At 38.0% G+C, this 20587-nt stretch overlaps 1 protein-coding gene across 1 annotated transcript in view; it reads left to right on the forward strand.

Annotated features, from left to right (window-relative positions):
• Positions 1–20587, forward strand: part of RELN (reelin) — a 243611-nt gene that overhangs the window by 129800 nt on the left and 93224 nt on the right. Inside the window, exons 12-20 of the mRNA XM_026868008.1 lie at positions 898–1049; positions 4035–4147; positions 5852–6060; positions 9132–9260; positions 10113–10222; positions 13098–13164; positions 14097–14330; positions 14918–15079; positions 19337–19573. Coding sequence (XP_026723809.1) covers positions 898–1049; positions 4035–4147; positions 5852–6060; positions 9132–9260; positions 10113–10222; positions 13098–13164; positions 14097–14330; positions 14918–15079; positions 19337–19573 — 1413 coding nt within the window. The remainder of the gene's footprint in view (positions 1–897; positions 1050–4034; positions 4148–5851; positions 6061–9131; positions 9261–10112; positions 10223–13097; positions 13165–14096; positions 14331–14917; positions 15080–19336; positions 19574–20587) is intronic.

Raw genomic sequence — 20587 nt, forward strand, 5'->3', positions numbered from 1 at the left:
CATATTGGCTAGTTAAATGATTGGATTATCAGGATGTAGTGATTCCAGATAATTTAATTGTTTTATCAACCTTATAATTTTAAAATACGTTATTATGAATTAAGACTTCAACATGAATAATAATTTATCAGACCAAAATAATATACAAGTTTTCAACAGTTTCTAATCTTTCAAAATATTTTAATTGAGTTTTGAAGAAACCAACGCTTTCATGATGAAAACATATTTTCAGAAAAAATATTTAATTGAAAAATTCTGCAACAGCTCTTTTAATTATCACTGAATAAAAATAAGATAAAATGTTATACAGAAAAACTGAGAAAGATCGTATCATCACATATTGGAAACATAGCAGTCTTTTTTTCATACTCTGTTCATGTGTTAGTTAAAAACTGTTAACCTAAATGCTCAAAAAGATGAAAAGACAGCATTTTCCGCTATTACCTACATATTTAATGACTGTTTAGCAGATATGGTGGGCATGTGCCTTTTCAAGTTTCATTGATCTATAAACCTTATATTATGCAAAATGAAACAGAATGCAATTATATTTTAAACTTTTCTTGTGCCAGAAAAATAATGAAGATTATAGAACACTACACTAAATATTTGTTAGTAGAATTCATTTAAAACTTCATTTTTTTGGTAATTCATGCTTTTCTGCCAATTTATTTAAAACATTTACATTAACTTTGCTTTGAGTCAACTGAGTTGAAAAGCTGGTATTGAGTATGTAAGTAACGTCATAGGAATCATATCTGAAAACGCATTTTGTTGTCCTCTGCAAGAGTAAAAGCAGCTACTTTTGTGTGTATAAATGAACTCTTGGACAAGTTTTGTATGAGTTTATCAGAAATGTGCCACTGCGCATTCTTCACCCATTGTTGACCTCTCCAGGTGGGACATATTTGGAGCCGTCATTGGTACTGAGTGTGGGACACTGGAATCTGGCTCAGCTATGGTATTTCTCAGAGATGGAGAAAGAAAAATATGCACTCCATACATAGACACTACGGGTTATGGGAACTTAAGATTTTATTTCAGTATGGGTGAGTATATATTCCTAATGTGATACAACATGCGAACATGTGAGATTTAAATTGTGCAGCGTGCATAGAACTATTTTAATTACTCCTCAGAACTGGATAACTACTATTTGTGACTTATTCCTATGAGGATGTAAGACTGACCACGGTCAGTCAGATGAGAATTCACCCTTCTGAATGCCTACACAGGTGTACAAACATGGTGGGCACATAAACAGACCTCCCAAAAATATTATCCCAGATGACACTGACTTGCAGACAAAAACCTTTCTGGGCCAGACAGGACACTCTGGGTTTAGTAGCCCTTGGTGGGCTTTTCTTCCATGGATTTACCCAGCCATTTTTTTGGCTGGTATAAACATTTGGCTCCAGGTTAAAACAGTTTAATATGGAAGTTACCTGAAGGTGTGTCCACATAAGATCAGTGGCTAAACTTCCTTTACAGTTAGAGGAGATGCAGTCAGTACCACTGCTGGAAAAACCCACCCAGCTCACCATGAGACAGCTCTGCTAGACTAGCTGGGCAGCTCCCTAGGGTCCACTGGCTGCATGGGTTGGATCTCTGTTGATACAAAGGAAGGTTAAGTACTTGGAGCACACATAGGTGTGAATTCACTCCTTCAGAGAGATTCAGGCAGGATTAATTACACAAACACAAGTTGTTGTTGCCACTTGAGGTGTTCAAGTGTATCTGAGACATCAGCACAAAGCTAGCAGATATAACCCAGGACATGGGGGAGAGTGACAGCCTGCTGAAGTAGCAGGTAGGTGTGGCAGGCCCCTCCACAGTGTCTAAAATGATCCTTAGTACTAGTGTTTAATCAACTGAACCTGCCTATTGTGCCCACAGCTCCATAGTTTAACAATTCTTCATGTGAAGAAGAGTCTTGTATCTTCTAATTTCACTCAATGTTCCTCGCTCCATTATTAGAAGAGATAGTCATATCTGTCATCCTTACCACACCACAGAGGATTTACAGGTACCTGTCCTATCCTCCCACAGTTATATCCATGTAGACCCTGGTGTTAATCTATCACAGTCAACAGAGTTGCACCCAGGGATGAGGTAGGAGTAGCACAGCGGTGGGACAGTCTTACCTGGTTGAACCCATAGAATAATTTCTGCTCAAAAGCTCTTACTCTATTAATAAACATTTTTCTTTGCTAATGGATTGACCCAGAGTGAGTTTCACACAGTGTGCTATAGTCTGACAGTCTTGGATGAAGTATGGGCTACATGTGGTATCCCTCATGAAAAGCACTGATGTGATGTTAGCATCATCTGTGGACCTTTCCTGCTGGGACAAAGTGCAACCTCAGTCATTTACCAGGACTAAGAAAGCAGCCAAGAACAAACCTGTCCTGTTACCTCCCCTCCTCACTGTTGTCTATACAACTGCACAGGTTTAGTGTTACAACAGACAAAAACACCTTACGAACGTGGTGGTTATCGTTCAGTACCTCACAGTGTTTTTCCAGAACTTTTATTCTACACAGGAAATTGCATGACGTTATTCTCTCAACACCATGTTTAGAGGAGGTGAGGATTTTTGCTTAAAGTAGAGAATAATAGAATAATAAAGGAGGAAGCAGAGACTAAACTTGTGACCTCCACAAGCAACCTCCTGAATCAACAAGAAAAAACACACTTCATTTAGTGAGTGGAAGACTGCATGTTGTTGTCCAAAATTGTTGGACATCTCTGTGTTACATGAATTACCAGTAAAGCACAGGAAAAAGAGGATGCTTTTCCCCAGTTCTTCCAAGCATTACAACACCTGCAAGAGAAACAGGAAAGAAATTTGCTCAACCTTCTGAACTTAGGAGAGAAGTTGTCAGCACATGCAGGCACAGAGGATAGTGGGATGTCACTTGAAAAGTGTATTCTGTATGTACTTGTAAAATAAATAAATAATAGTTTAAACAGTCAGGCAAGCAGAGGACTTGAAAGGACATGTGGACATTCCTTATTACAGTATAATACATATCAAAGATGCACATCTTATCTAGTTCTCTGGGCTGCTTTGCCTCGTCTGTTCCAAGAACTGGTCATTTGTAGTGAAAAAAAATGAGAAAATGTTTCATATATGCAACCTTTCTACTTCACAGACTTTTCAAAGAAGCTTCCTCATCCTGTTTTTTTTCTGTGGTTTTTATTTTTTTGAATACCTCCAGTACCCATAGTGTACAGGGAAATGATGTTTCCTGTTTCAAATACAGATACTTTATTTTAAAAACTTCTTTTCCAGAACACCAATCTAGTGTGATGATGTCTGTCTCATAACTGTAATGCAGAGCTTAATGCTCATATTTGCCAATACATCTGCTCTTTCAGAAAACGTTAATAAGTATTTGGGGTTTTACTGATATGAAGATATTTCAAATGCTGCCCCATTCCAGTGAGGCAACTATATCACACACGTTTTGTGTGATACAGTAGATTCCATCTACCTCTTTTAGGATATGGTGTAGACAGTAGAAGAAACAGCACAACAAATAGGGTACACAGCAGTTTTCCTCATTTTTCTACCAAGAGAAGTTCTCAGCTGCCAAGCTATCAGCTGAGAAGTATTTAAGAGGTCCTCACACAAAATGTGTGTGGCTGCATGGAGTGTGAGTAGTAAATAACAGTTTACTGACAAGAACTCAAAAAGCAGAATAATTCTATCTAAATTGGATTTAAAGCACAGAGATAGAAGTACTGCTTTAGGCAGAGCATTTTCTATTAAAATTGGTTTGATAAGATGATTAAGAGAGGTACTTGAGGTTTTCATAATTGTCAACCTCCTTGGTCTCTGGCATGGTGTATCTGATCAAATAGTTATTATATACTGTGTCCTTAGGGCTGGTGTTTTTTAGTTTCATATCCTAAGTTTAAAAGCATCTGGTTGTAATTACTTTCATTAATATGGCTGCATAATATGGTTCCACTTTCCAACAATAAGGGCTTCAATTAAATTTTTTCTCCCTCAAATGTGTATTGTACAGGGGGAACCTGTGACTCTGGAGAATCCCATGAAAATGATGTCATACTTTATGCCAAGATTGAAGGCAGAAGGGAACACATACCTCTTGATACCCTGACCTATGCTGCTTACAAGGTAAATTGTCTTAAACAAAGTAGGTGGATGGGATGGATAGATCAATCTGTTTTCAAGCCATCACATCAATGTTGTATGTTGAATTCCACAAGGACAGTCAAGCATGACCTTCCCAAGCACATAAGTCATGTGCGGATCTCCCAGTGATAGGGTGTCTTTGCAACACAGCTCTGCAGTGATTGCTGATTACTCCACCCCCAGGCAAGACTGCTGTGTTGACTAGTGTTAGGATAACAGACAAATGGGCAATGGGCAAAAATTTTCAGCTATCAGTTGAAAACTTTAATGATTACATCTCCTCACAAATAACTGCTGTCTCCACTCAGGCTCCTGCTACCCATGGTTTGATACTCAGGAGCTATATCCTGAGAGCATCAGCCATGGTGGGATCAGTGGCTGGGAGGAGAGTGACTCGGAAATGCCTGAATGTCTTTCCCACAACCAGTGAAGGAAATTTCACATTTTACACTTTTTCATTCTATTTTAAATACAGTTGTGTGCCCTCTTAGAGGGTCCGGAGGGATGCACACATGACCTCAGCCATAGGAGGTGGTTGCTGGCAATGTGCACAGGCAGCATCTCCTCTGCTTATCAGCCTCCTTCCAACCACATCCATCACTCTTAGGCAGGACAATAAGGATCTTGAGCTTGCCGTCAGGATCCTTCCTGTATAGGGCAAGAAAGAGCTTAGACCATGTCTACACTGAGTAACCCAGCCCTGAGGTGTCCTTATTCTGCTGCTTTAAAAAAAAACAGCAAAAATTGATATGTAATACATATACACATAGATGCGCTAGAGATGGAAATGCAGTATGCTTATACAGTGTGTGGGAAATTTGGTGATAAAGATACAGCTGATTTCAAGCACAGGTCTGTGTGTATTTTCACTGTAACACTAGCATTCAGAGAGCAAATGTTTACAGTACAGTATGGTTTGGCCTGAGTTTGGTTGAGTCACTTGCATTGTTTCATTGTGCATGGCTTCCCTCCTCGCCTGCTTCTGTGTGAACCACAAGGTAGAACTTTTTTAAAACTAAGGAAACTGTAATTGTAAAATAATAAAAAATTAATTGGGGAACTTGGAGAGAGATAGGATCTGAAATTACACTAAATTCATTGTGGATTTTTTTTTAAACAAGCAGTTTTAAAGCTGACATCCTCTTTTGACATAATAATGGTCTAATTACGTTGCTTTAGGACAAAGGCTAAGCTTCGTAAAGCAGTGCTTTCATTTATTTCAACAACATAACATCCTCCCTACAAATGCCTGTGAACTCATGCTGTTACTCCATTCTCACGTATTCAGACTAGACATGCCATTACCCTGCATTTGCTTCTGTGAGCAGAAAGGCTCCAGGACAAATATAATCTTCGATTACCAACTGAGCACTAACAAAATAAACTAGTATTTTTCAGAACACAGAAGGTACAGTCTTTTCTACAGTGTCTTTACAACCCAACAATCTGATCCCACTAAGGTGACAAGCAGCACTGGTATCCAGAGTGTTAATATGCATATGATACGTTTTTATTTGGGATGTTCTGTGGAAAAAAGTGGCTAAAAAATTTAACAGAAATTAAGCAAGGAGAGAGAAAAGCACGTGTTTGGTTCAGCACATTTAGAGTCGCTTTTCTGTTTTAAATAGTACCTTGTGACCTTTTAAAATATTATTTTATTTAAGCCTGATTTAATTTCTTTTAAAGGTTCCATCTTTGGTTTCTGTTGTCATTAGTCCGGACCTGCAGACTCTTGCAACCAAGTTTTGCCTGAAGCAAAAGAGTCACCAAGGCCACAACAGGAATGTCTGGGCTGTGGATTACTTCCACGTCCTTCCAGTGCTCCCTTCCACAGTGACTCACATGATCCAGTTCTCCATCAATTTGGGTTGTGGAACTTATCAACCTGGTAACAGGTACAACCAGTGAGATCTGTCTTTTGATTATCAGCTTTCTAGTATATTTTGCTTTATAACTTTTAAGGATTTGGAACTTTTTTTTTTTTTTTCAGAAAGGACAGAACCAATTAATAATGACATGTTTCTCCTGATCTCCACAGGCCCAGTTTTATATATCTCACATGCATTAATGAGTCTATTAAATAGATTTCCAGGTCAAAACTTCATTTTCTTCGTCCATTATTCTGAAATATAGTTATGATTTCAGAGCAACTTTTACTTCACTTTCTAATGGATATGAGATCTACCTGTATATTTGATATTATATTATCTGATTTACCAGGTAATACTGGGTAAGGGAGAAAATAGTAAAGGCAACAGCAGAAACCTGTCCTGAAAACTCCCAGAGATTACTGATGCCACAAGTATATCTAATTCTATCAAACTGGTGATAAGTAGTCCTCATCTTGATGACCATCACTGTGAGAACCTCATTGTCTATAGACCCATCACAGAACTCTTTTGCTGGCTTCACTTCATTGGGACATTCAACATGATTTTTTTCCATGGAGTTAGGGGAGAAGGAAAGGGAAAAAAGGGAGTAATTTGCTGCCCCATGTTTTGTAGGATCATAGAACTGTTGGTTGGAAGGGACCTTCACAGGTCATGTAGTGAAACCTGCTGCTGCAGGTGGGATTGTTACCAGCATAGGTCAGCCATGGTTTTGCCTATCCATGACTTGAAAATCTCCATGGATGGATATCGTGCCACCTCTCTGGGTGACTTACTCAAGTAAAAAAGTGTTTCCTAATGTCCAGTACAAAACTGAAGCCATGTCTTTATGGCCATTGCCTTTTATACTGTGCCTGCCAGTACTGAGGGGAGTTTGGCTCTGCCTCCCTTGTGAGTGTCATCTTCACAATCACAGGCTGCCATAGCTCACCCCTCCACACCAGTGTGAGCAAGCCAGCTCCTCAGCCTCTTTGGTTTGGATTGGTGCTTGAGGCCATGGACATCTTGGTCATCCTCTGTTCCAGCTCTCAAGTCTCTTATCATCCTTCTTCAAACAGGGGAACCAAACCCAAACTGCCCACTGTCCTTCTTTTCTTATGTACATGTGAGACTGTTTATCCTGACACTTTATGAAGATTAAGTTACTTATATTTTTCCAGAGGCAAGGGTTTAAAGTAAGAGAATGTAAATGCTTTCACATCCATGTCCCATAGCATCTTTTTTCCAACTGGAAAGAGCTCCATTAGCACTGACAGTCCTAGCAGTCATGCAGGGCAGCAGAATTCAAGGAGCAGCAAAAGTCCAGGCATGGCTCTTCTATCTGATAGGAAAGGAAAGCAGCAACATTTTTTTACATGTAGAGTGAAACTTTGACTATAAACACTCCTGGCCTGTAAGTACGTTATGTAAAGTCTCTGTCTCGGTCTGTTATCTGATAAGGCTTAGTATATATTTTGAAAGATTATTATTCTTCCTTCGTGTAAACTATTTCTGAAGCAAAAGTGAGCTGCTTCACAACAAAAGAAGCACTAGATCCCCATTATCCCTATTTGTATCTCCCAAATATGGCAGCATTTCCCATATCCTGGTCTACAGCATCCTTCATAATGCTTTCATTAATGCAAATGTGAGAGACTCACACTGAGTATATGCAGTAAATATGACCCTCCAAGATATCAATACAGTTAAATCTGAAATAAATTGTCAAAACCTCCATAAACCATTTTAATACACTCTTACAATATTACAGTGATGGTACATTTAAATAAAGTCATATTGTCAGCAAATTATAATGAAAAGGAAGTTATAAGCCAATAATTTAGTATTGAGGTGATGAATTATGACTTTTATAATGTTCCACTGATATTATTTAAAATAAAACAGAATATTACCAGCTAATTATATTGAGGAAATTACAAGAGTATTTCAGTAAAATACTAAATCTGTAATAAATCAAGCACTTTCTATATTACTTTTTCAAAGTCTTCAGAATGTAAGACACTTAAGGATTTCCTTACATTCCTAGACTGTAAACAATGGGGTTTTTTAAATATGCAGTGAAACAGGGAAGGAAAAAATTCTAGTAATAATTTTTTGAAAATTGAACTTGTCAGTGAACTTTTGGGAGAATGAGTTTAATAACTCATTGTCATAGACTTAGTGGATGATCTCATAGTGTTTCTGGTTCTTTAATGTTACTATCTGCACATGGATGGTTTAATTTACTACTAATCTATGAAACTAGATAACGGCATCCTTTTCCCAAGCAAATCTGAATTTTTCGCATATGGTTATGTCACAAAATTCACAAAAACTCACAACTGAACGCTCCAGGCTCTGTGAGGTGGGGAGAAAAACTCCAAAGACCACTATGGCGGGGCAGCACAGAGGTTCCCATGGCTCCAGGGGCTCTGCCTGCTACAAGGGCTCTCGGAAGGGTGTCCTTCCCCAAGTCCCCTGCACATGCTGCAGTCCTTGGTGGGGGCTGGCCTTTTTCACTGTTCCATTGCATTTTTCTGATCTCCCTTTAGTCATGATGGATGGAGGAGGCAGATGACTGAGGAGTCCAATTAAATTAATACTGTTGGCAATGAAAGGGAAAAGCCAGACAGTGCATGAATAACTAGTGATCTTTTGCCACCCTCTGAAGATGTAATGGTTAGCAGCTGGCAGTTATAAGTGTCTTGTGCTCACATGATACTGTCTAGCTCTGATTAATTCAAGTTTTCTCCTCATTATTTTTGAAATAATTTCTAGTTGAAATATAAGAGTAACATCAGCTCATTTAACAGCAGCAGCATAAAAACACTAGTTAGATGGTGGCCAAACAAGGACTAGGTGTTTAGACAATCCTCAGTCTATAGGCTACCCTTTGTGTTTTTAAACAGATTTGTTTCATGTTTGTATTTTCAGGATTTTTTGTATTCAAAGTCTGCTTAAAATTATTTCACGTTTCAGCATCAGTTATTAGGAATAGCAGATTTTGTGGTTTCTTAATTTTGGTACTTCTACACTCATATGCATGCCAAGTAGGCTCATGGTGTCTTTCCCTTTTCTTTCCTTCACTGTGTTATCAGCATCAGCTTGGAATTTTCAACCAACCATGGTCGCTCTTGGTCCCTGCTCCACACTGAGTGTTTGCCTGAGATATGTGCTGGGCCTCACCTCCCCCACAGCACTGTCTACGCCTCCGAAAATTACAGCGGGTGAGAATGTTCTCTGGAAAGCTAACTGTGATGTAAGATTAGAGAAGTGAATTATAGGTGACAGAAGAAAGAAGCAAAGCACACAACCCCATGTCATCTTTCATTTTTGACTAGCTGAGGATAGCAAGGAAGGAGTGTTCTGGTCTCCCTGGCTGCCCAGTAATGAAATTTAAAATATATGGGGATGCTTTTGTGGTATAATATTATTTTTTGATGATTAATATAAATTACAAAAATACTGCTGTGGACAGCATGTTGGTAATTAGATGAAAAGTTATACCTTGTCAAAGCCACAAAAGTTTTCTTCTGAACCATCAGTCGAAGCTATATTTACATCCTCAGATACTGTTACTTAGAATCTCAGCGTTGTGTTACAATGAAGCACATCCTGTGTACTTCTGCAGATGGAGGTGGTTGGTAGTGTCACTTTCTTATATCAACCCTTCTCTTTATTAAGTCTCTTTGGTACTGTTGGTACCATAAAATGAACTGTGACATCTTGTTGCATAGCACAAATCCCTTGGCTGTGTATCCGCCTGTATCCCAGCTTCTGCAGACGCTTCAGAGCAGTGGGTATGACTATGAGAAGAAAATGTAGTTGAAGCATTGTTATGATCTGGTGACCCCCCCATTTCTGTACCATTTTCATAGGGACCATTACCCCTCATGTGTGTAGGAAGTGTTGCCCTTGTGGATGATATGAGAATGATGGCCCAGACAACAGCAGGCCAAATTCTCTGCCCCTCTTCTCATCCCCAGGGGTTTCCACCAATGAATTTCAGTATGAAAAATATGCAGTTGCTTAGTGACTCTCAGTGTAAAACACTAGCATTTGTGTTATATGTATTTCAGGTGGAACCGAATAACTATTCCCCTTCCCAACGCTGCATTAACGAGTGACACCCGAATTCGATGGAGACAAACAGGACCAATCCTTGGAAATATGTGGGCAATCGATAATAGTTAGTATGCTTACCCATGATCATGATACATCAGAAGAGTAAATTTTTATATGCTACTCCGAGTAAATGTATTTTCCATAATCACAAGTCAAAGGATTTTCTGTTAAATTCTTTTTCTCCTCATCTGCACTTGGTAACAGGCACATTTTGAAGCTAGAGGGGAATTCTGCTATTTGAGAAGACAATAGCCCTTTTTATTTTTTTTAATTGAATGCTTTCAAGGAAAAGATATTGGTGGCAAAGGCTTAATATATCATTTCCTCTGACTGCTTAGTCCTAATTACATAAATAGGTACTACACTGAGCTATTAAGGACATGTAATGTGCCAGCCTAAGCAACAGCTACAGAATCTGGGACATATTTTTCCTTCTAGATATAGAAGCCCTTCATAAAGCAATGCTGCTACCGAAACAGTGACAAAAATTTTGCATTGTTTACAGTATCTTCAGGGGGAAAGTACCATCTGTTTTAGGGTACCATTCTTCTTTTAGGAAATTATTTTTCACCTATCTGTTCTTTAAATGGATGTGAAGGAGCTTATATTGACTTGTATAATTATAAAACAATGCAGAGAATAAGCAGGGCCTGTCTTGAAAGGAAATACTTTAAAACACAGAAGAAGTATTTAAGAACACAGGATAGAGTAGGTACAGTGTATGAAATGCAGAGTTAAACATGATTGAAAGGGCTAAGCATGAGAAGGTGCAAAATTTTTAGCTTGCTAATTAGCCTTATATGACTTGGGACTAAGTAAACTACATTCAGAATTTGTTTTGTTAGGTGTGTGAAGTATGTAATTTAAAGCTTTAGAATAGCCTGTGAAATTTTGTAGTGATTCCCAGTAAGTTTTGGTATGGAGTCTGGGAATAGTAAATAATTACATTTTGCAAAATTCTTAAAGTAGACTAATGCCTAGTTTTGAAAAGAAAGTCTTTAAATCTGTTAATGTAATGCCTAAAATGAAAATTTTTCACAGAAAGTAATGAAAATTATTCTCTTAATCATAGTAATGGGACGTAGCATCATCTTGATATTCTGGATGTAATTAAAAAAAAAAAAAAAAAAAGTAAAACGAAGGGAAAATTTAGGTATATAAACATAAGAAGATGTCTGTAAGCATCTGCAAAGATGCGTTGCTACCTAACAAAGTGCAAACTGTAAGTGTTGGAGACACTCATAGATGTTCACAGAAACAAGAGCAAGATGAAATCAGTTCAAGGATCCCAATCCTTTACGACAAGACAAAACATCAAGACTTTGAAAATCAATGGACAATTCATGTGTTTCCTCTACCTTTGCTTATAGAACAAAATACAATTCCATCAAAGATGCTGCATGCTCCAGTGTGTACTGTCTCAAAAGCAGTTTTACCAACCATCTATCTGACTAAAATATGCCTGCTCCAAAATGTGTTTGAGGTGTAGAACCGTGATACAGGAATCAAGTCTTAAAGATGAACATGTTTCTGAGGTTTTGCATGCCTCCTTTGTTAGATACTAGTGAAACTGAAGCTTTATTCTGTATTGTAGGGAAAGACTTACAAACACTGACAAGCCACTCAAATTCTTGAAGAGAGGAAGATTTTCAAGAATTCCACACTCTGACTTTTAGCTTCACAACTGTTTCTTATGTGAATTAAGTTTTAAATGATATCTGGAAGCTGGCCATCTTTTGTAAACACTGGAAGAGTGCCAATTTCCATAAAGCTTTTTAATTTTGAATGACATCATTACATCTTTAACCCTTCTACTTTTACCACCCCCTCAAAAAGACCTTAAAAGACGCAAATAAATCAAACAGACAGAACAGAATTTTTGCACCCTGAAAAGTGAGAAAACCTAGAAATCACATGAAATCGGATGGGGAGTTAGTTACAGGGAATAGCTAACAGTGATTTAGAGTGCGTCTGCCAGAGAGTACTGACACACTGCTATGATGGGCAGCATCATAAAACTAGGAAAAAGTAGTGCTTATTATAGATTATTTTAAATTGGTGGCTATTTGGACAACATTCCAAAAGTCACAGTGCAAGTGGATAACTCCAAGTAATAGGCATTCTTCAATAGAATTGAACCAATTCATGGTTATGTTTCAACCAACCTATTCATGGTTAAGGCCTGTTTATCATACTGTATTGAAAGAACATTGCCCATAACTTATCACTTTGGGCAACACCTTGATGAATGCTTTTCTTTGTAGTTGTGCGAGGAGATGTAGATTATACTGAGATTTGTTCTTCTTTCCATCCTTCATATTTTTCACAAAATATCAAAATTGTCGATTAGGAGTCATTATAGGCAGATGAGATAAAAGAGTAAAACAGTTCTGGAGTATTTTTGAGTGCATATGATTTGAAGCTTTTTCATTTGAAAGAATCAGTGAAAGTGCATGATATTTTATAGTTTCTTAAGACATACCAGGGAAGGTTCCAATACCAATAAGTCCAGTGAAGTATGTGTATTTCAGTGAGAGAAGCAGTGTCACATTTCTAAAATCTGCAAGACTGCTATGGGAATGTACTAATATATATACTGGATTGCATTGCCAAAGAAAGATGAAGAAAAAGGAAGGCAAGAAAATGATCAATGCATAGGATATCATCTGATCTCATTCACAGTTTTAGAAAAATCAGGTACATTAATTAAAACATCACTAGTGTCTCAAGTCACAGATTACCCGTTAAATAATATATTATACCTAGCTATCCTTGACACAGTCAAATGCATTTTATCCTTTTGTAGACCTCTTGCAGCTAGTGGGATTAAGATAAATGCAATAAGTGTATGATCAGGTCTGTATACTTTCTTGTATTTATTATATTCTGTTCATCACATAACATAACCCTTCATTTAATTTTTTTTTTTTTCTCTGCAGTTTATATTGGTCCATCTTGCCTCAAATTCTGCTCAGGGCGAGGACAGTGTACTAGAAATGGCTGCAAGTAAGAGTTATAATTCAGTACTTGTACTCAATTTCTATCACACAGTTCACTTGATGATCTCAAATGATTTTTAGTTCAGCTCTTCCTTTTTGAGATAGCTAAATATAAAACTAGCATAGCCTCCAGAATGCATAAAATTCACTGTCAAGCTAAAGTTCAATCTTTCTAAACAGCAGCATATTTAGTACTTTTTTATAACCTTCTTTTGGGAGAGAGTCTAAGTTCCAGTTCACCTTAAAGTGTGCTACAGGGCACACTGAAATGTCAGTGATGAATGCTTTATACGCATTTATATGCACTTATATGAAGGTGATTTGGGACTGTATCACTTTTATATTAAATTTGAGGAAAGAATCACAATTTTTATAGTTCTTATATCCCATAGCCTAATAGACCTCAAGTACAGAAGGCCAACACTCCACTTTTTTCTGGAAAGGCTTCCAGCCTAAAAAAGTGCTTACTCAAAAGCAGTAAGCACATCCAAAATATTGCTGTAATTACTTTAGGTATAATCAAGAGTGTGACCTACAGGGCCTTCTGTTCTGTTACTCAGTTTCTTGTAATCACATCTGACATGCTACAGATAAAAACAAATTAATCATTTTACATATTGAACAACTGTAAATTATGTTGGCAGTATTTCTGTTCAGAAAATGAATAAAAATATTTCTGTATTGTGTGTTATGTGGAGATTGGCGGGGTGTTCATAATTAGGATTTTTTTAAATTATAAAAATAAATACTAGCTAAAAGAAAGTCATTGGTGATGCAATACCTAAATAAAGTTTAAAGAGGTTCTTTGTCCTCAGTTTTGAAAGGGACTTTGTAGGCATCTCCAGTGCACGAACAGCTGCCACCGCTGTGTTGGTTTGTCAACCAGCCACAGGAGAAGATGGGCCATTAACTACACTGTTCAATCTTCCTCACCTGCAGGTGCGACCCTGGCTTTTCAGGGCCGGCGTGTGAGATGGCGTCACAGACCTTCCCCATGTTCATCTCAGAGAGCTTTGCCAGCTCCCGCCTCTCCTCCTACCATAATTTTTACTCCATCCGAGGGGCTGAGGTCAGCTTTGGCTGTGGGGTCCTGGCCAGCGGCAAGGCCCTGGTCTTCAACAAGGATGGGAGGCGCCAGCTTATCACCTCATTCCTTGACAGCTCTCAGTCCAGGTGAGAGGGAAAGATTAGTAATACGAGGCAAAGAAATTGGGGAAACCTTCCCCTTTCAGCTACAATCTTGTGTATTATTAAACCAATTGTGTTTTAGCAGGAAGAAAAGTTTTTTAAAAACTCCTAGTTCCATATTTTAATGATGAGTTCATAGCCTTGCCTTTTTTCCTCCTGCTTTGTGAACAACAGAGCCCAAAACAGACTGGAGGGAAGTTATTGTAGATCTCAGATGGAAAATATGAAATGTTAATATCAAACCTGAGTGTCAAAGCCAAGAGCTAATTAATTATTTATAAGGTTGTGTTTATTTGACAGCTTGTGGCAGCTGATTAGATCCATTCACTATCTCTCCCTCCCTTTCAGTGCCTAATAAATAATTAAATGCTGTAATGATTGGCATTTTTTAACTATATGTGCCACATTGCATTACTCGACAGTAAAAACAAATCGCACTTACAAAACCCCATAACTGATATTTATTAAAATTTGTCTAGATTGAGAAGATCTGAAAACAACCTGGTTAGGAAAAAAAACCCAAAACACTATGCAAATGGAAGCCTATAAATATTTGTGTAATTCTGATCCAGGTTTCTGCAGTTCACACTACGCCTGGGCAGCAAGTCAGTGCTGAGTACCTGCAAAGCACCCGACCAGCCTGGGGAAGGAGTGCTGCTGCACTACTCCTACGACAATGGGATTACCTGGAAACTACTGGAACACTATTCTTATCTCAACTACCATGAGCCAAGGTATATGCATAAATATTAGGAGAAGCGTTATCTACATGCAGTTAATGCTGGTGGTGGTAGTCACTGCAATGCAGAGAGTAAGTACAGCTACCCACATGGTGTGGGAGTGGAGTGAAGATCTTTTACTGCACACTGAAAATTGCCACTTTTCCTTAAAATTTTGCAGCTGATCTGGGCACTTCCCATTTTTCCCTGCTTCTGTAAAAATGAACACATGGATTTAATGGCATTCAAGTCTCAAGTGATGTGACAGAACAAGCTGAGGCAGTGCAGGATGAGGGGTAGAAATGTACTCATGGGAAATAGGGACACGTCTCTTCCCATGGAAGCAGCCACTTGTAAAGAAAAATTAACATAAATTATTTGTAGCTTTGAAGCCATAGATACCTTCACTACACCATCCTCTGGGATTAGGAGTTTTCAGGCAGTGCAGGACGCTGAGATAAAATCTGACCATGAGGGTCTCTCCAGGTCATCAGGGAAATTGCACCTGCTCCCATTATGAAGGGGATTACATGACTCTCTGACTGTGCCTGTGGGTTGGACTTGGTGTCCTGGGAGGACTTTCTGGTAACTGTACCTGGGAATTGTACAAATCTTGGAAGAAGCTGAACAAAGAACTCATCTTTTCTAGCAGCACCTATGTTCGGCATCAGAATAGAAAGAAATGTATCTATCTGACGTATTTAGAGAAGAAGATGTTCTTTACTGTTAGATTTGTAAGACCATCCACTGCTTCCCACAAAGCAATGCAAAATCAGGAGTCTCCATGAGCACACCTGTACCACAAGCCCAGAACAATATGGGCTGGCTCTGTACAAACCCACTCAGACCTGGAGGCATCCACCTTCACAGTGTGCTGCAGCAGAGCCAATATATCCCAATGAAAGGAGATGCTCTGCAAGGGGCCACATAAGAGGCAGACCTGACAGTGACATCGTTGGTCCCATCCTAGTGGGTCCATTCCTGCCTGAGGGTGGCTTTGCACTGGATTGCCCTGCATCCTCTTCTCTACCCCTCCACCCAGTTCCTGGATAATGCCTGAGTCAACCCCAGGGAGGGACTGTAGATAATCTGCAAATGCCTTTAACTGTATTTAACTTTCATTATTTATATTTATTGAGCTCAGATCAACACATTAAAAAAAATAGATTTCCTCATCCTGTTAAAACTCACTAAAAGACACACAATATACAAAATGTGATTAGGAATAGTCTAATGGAAAAAAAACTTGTAATGTTAAATACATTTCCTGGGAGCTATAAGAAATACTCAAAAATCGGAGAGGAATTACTGTATTTGGTAGAAGAATACTGCATGTGGACTTCAATTTCTGAAGTTTGAAAGGTTTCCAAAGGAAAGATCCTACAAACTGGAAGCCTTCTTCGAAATTTCCTTTCCTGTCCTTTATTATAGTCACATATATATTTTATATGGCCCTGTTTCTAATTCTTAGATTCAAGATTACATGTGTAGGAATTCTATTTCCCTAAAGCTTTTTAATATATAGTACTATGAAATTTTTATAACAAAAAGGAAAATGCACATTCTAGTGACTGATCTTAATGAAGTTTAAGATATAAATGTAGTAAATTATATTGATGCCAGAGACTTTTTTTTCTTTTTCAGATTAAGTATGAAACACAATTTCTGTTGTTCTGACAGAGCAAAGGGCTAAGCACAACATACACAGGTTAGAAAGGTTTTGCCATGGGATATCTATCTACTCTGGGTCAACAGAAAAATGACAGTTATACAAAGCTGAATATAATGCTGGCAATAATTATGATGAAGAACATGAACACCTTCTCATGTTATGTTGTCTGAAATTATCAGCATTTTTGGTAACATAGATGGACTGCTGCAAAGTTTGGCAATCAATCTGTATCCAGAAATTTAATTAATCTTCAGTCATACAAAAAATAATTACACATTTAATGTTCTGCAGAAAAGGTGCGTTTAATCTGCTAACATTTGACAGCTACATTTTTCTTCTGAGCAGAACAGCAGTTGGTTTTCAATATTAGGTATGCGCATAGCTTGAAAGAATGAGATCAGAGCAAAGGTCTCCCAGCTGGTTCTTAAGAAATCTAATGGTAGTTGGTAATGTTAGTAGGAACACTTTTCTTCTCTGCAGCAGAAAAGTCATTAGCAAGAATCACCCTCCCTCTCCATCTATCTCCAACAAATCGAAGTCAGACAGGAGAAGCTGTTATAACTGGAGATGTAGTCAGGTTCTGCATATTAACGTATGTGCCATATACAGTCATTTACACCAACGTTTTTGAACTGTGTTTGCTTAATCCCCTGGGATGATAAATTTATTTTAACATGTGTTAAATATTTTAACATCGGATAGGTGTATGTCATGATTTAGGATTTTCTGTAAATTACTGTCAGTGAGAATTAGTGTCCATGTGGATGAGCTTATGAGAGTTAAGGGTGAAAGGGAAAATGCAGGCATCGGAGACAGCTACCAGCAGAGAAATACGCCCAGGATTATAAGAGAGCATTAGATCACACAGGTGCCAAGTGTTTCATGGTGTACACTGGATATAGTGCTCCTCTTAGCCAGGGTGCCAGCTTTCCTCAGGTTCACCCTACTGAACAACGGAAGACAAAATCATCAGTTGCTTTTAGCATCAGTAGCGATTTTGTGTCATTTGTGCCTTTAAAAATTGACCCAAAAAGTCATAGAGCTACTGCTTATTAGGGAATCCTTGGTGGAAAGAAATTCCTTATAGTTTAATCACATGCCAGAGAGTAATGGGTCTTGGTCTTTCTTTTAAAAGGATATTAAGTCATTCAAGCCTGTGTATTTGAGCAGCAAAAGAAATGTATCTGCCATACATAAAGTGTGTGCACTGCTGGTCCCATGCCATGGGGTCACGACCACCATCACCTCTGGCTGTGCCTTGACACTGCCCTCTCCAGCCTACACCTGGCAGAAAGCAGCTCCTAGAAATGCCAGACATTTTAAGTGCTTCCCACCTGTTAGCCAAGCTGTTTGATTTTTTTTCTTGCTAATGGATTATTGTATTCTTCTTTAAAATCAATGTGACATTAAACAACAGCATTGCAAATTTACTCTTTACAAGGACAGTTTATCAAGTCATTTTTAAGAGTTTGGTTTTGCACTAAGAGCTCTGCAGGTACAGGAGTGTTTCATATGCACAGAACAAAACATTATAACAACCAGTTTAGAAAGCCTTAAATCTAGAAAAAAAATTATTGCTAAAGTGTGTCCATTTTACCCGATTTGTCATTATATCCACATTTCCTCTAAGAGAGAAAGAAAAATATCAGCTACATGATGAGCTTGCTGAAAACCCTTTTGCCAGCAAGTAAGTGTACACCGATGGAGACACGCATCCCTGCTGCCAGTCTGTTTCACAACTCACGTGCATTGCATGGGGCACCATGGTCCTGGTGATTTATGGAGCTTTCAGGAAGGTGTTGTTGCTCTGGCAATTAATGCATGCTCCCTGCTGCTGTGTATGATAATTACTTCTGAAAATTAGATATTCTTAATTTTCTTTGCAGTTTGTCAATTACGAGTTTGTTGATATAGCTGCCATGACAAAACAGGTGACCTTGTATATCAAGAGAAGCACCCGGGAATCACCCCCAGTTGCATCTCTGTGTAACAATAGAAGAAAAGCATCTGCCGTGAAAGACTACACATAATCACGCTGTCTGACAAGACGAACCTTTTCCACTTGCACATCACAATTTATGGGGGTGTGTTCTTCTAGGATAAGAGCAACATAGGCATGATGTCTGTGCTCTGCAGAAACAAGTACAGATGTTAAGAAGATGCATGTCTTCAGCATAAAATCCATTGAGTCTGAGAAAAAGGAGCTGGAATTCGTAAGTCCTTGCCAGCTGATCATCCCTTTGCCAGTCTAAGCTCCAGGCCTTCAAATAGAGGGCATTCAGGTTTCTTCTGGCAAGAAGAGCACCTTTAAATTTACAGAGAGCTCCAGAGTAGCAGAAAAATTTATAAAATTGGTGGAAACTTTTTTTTTCTGGCTTTTGCCTATGTCTGTCTTTCAAGAAATACATTAACTACCAAGACAACTAAAAATTGCCCTGTCCCTGATGCTGCTAGAAGCTATACTAGTACATGCTAAGGTATTTGTGAGCTGAATTTAACCATGATTTTTAGGGTCATTAAGAAAAAATAACCATCAAATACATCCCCACGGAATTATTACAAACAGCAAAACTTTCAATAATAATTTTGTTGTTTTCCAGAATAATTTCAGTGGAGCTGCCTGAAGATGCAAGACAAATTGGCATTCAGTTCAGATGGTGGCAACCATATCACTCTTCTCAAGGAGAAGATGTGTGGGCAATCGATGAAATCATCATGACCTCTGTGCTTTTCAACAGCATCAGTCTGGACTTCACCAACCTAGTTGAAGTCACACAGTCTCTGGGATTCTACCTGGGGAATGTTCAGCCCTACTGTGGACATGACTGGACTCTTTGGTGAGAAACACATATTCATTTCTGCTCTACTTTTGTTTTCTTTGTCTATTCATCCTGCTAAAAACCCAAGTACAAGTGAGTTTCTGGCAGCTGTTCAGAGTAATTGTGTCTCATCCTCACATTATGTACAAAAATACAGTTGCTAATCTAATTGCAATTAGCAGTGCGTTTTTACACCCCATTCCACAGAGATTTATGTTTGATGGAACCTTGAATGTAGCATTCTTTCCCCACAAAATATTTAAAGAATATCTTAATAGAAAAAATTTAGAAAATTTTCATAATCTTAACTTGAAATCCAGTCAGGTTAACATGGGTTATGAAACAATCTTTTAATACAGATTCTGAATATTTTGTAAATGGTGCTCAGATCTGTTTACACAGACATTAGATTACACTCCAAAAAGGAAAGGCAGCAGAATGTACGAACTTAGTCATTTGTAGTTATTTTCTCTGATATACTACCCATTTAGTCATTTACACTGTGATCAGCATTGTGACATATTGCAATTATGCCTAAAACGTGCTGTGTATTTAAAACAAAAGCAAGAAAACATCACCTGTCTCAAAGGAAAAAAAAAAAAAAAAAAAGGCAAGAAATGAAAAAGTGAAAAACAAAGAAAAAGAAAATTCTGTTCAGATTGTGTTAAAATAATCCTTTTCAGTAAAATGTTAACCTTCTTCACAAAAATTAAATTCTGGAGTACATAAGTGTACCATTTGGAATTAATACAAGGGAAGTTCAATTTAATCTCTATGTTTTGATTAAAACCAAATAACAGTTTCATGCTAGTCTGAGCAACATAGAAACCCAGTATGGCTTTAATTGGCATAGATATATATATTTGGAGAAAGTACAATCACAGTAATTATGGAAAATCTCAAGAAAATATAAATAATTTTAGTGTCCCCATGGACTCTCAGAGAAACACTGTTGGAATTTTATTAACAAGTATCTCTGAACAATCTGATTTGACTTTCTGATCATCTGTCAAACTAAAAGGAGTTGGCTTA

This window comes from Athene cunicularia (assembly GCF_003259725.1).
Source record: "Athene cunicularia isolate RWA chromosome 1 unlocalized genomic scaffold, athCun1 chr1_part2, whole genome shotgun sequence".
NCBI lineage: Eukaryota > Metazoa > Chordata > Aves > Strigiformes > Strigidae > Athene > Athene cunicularia.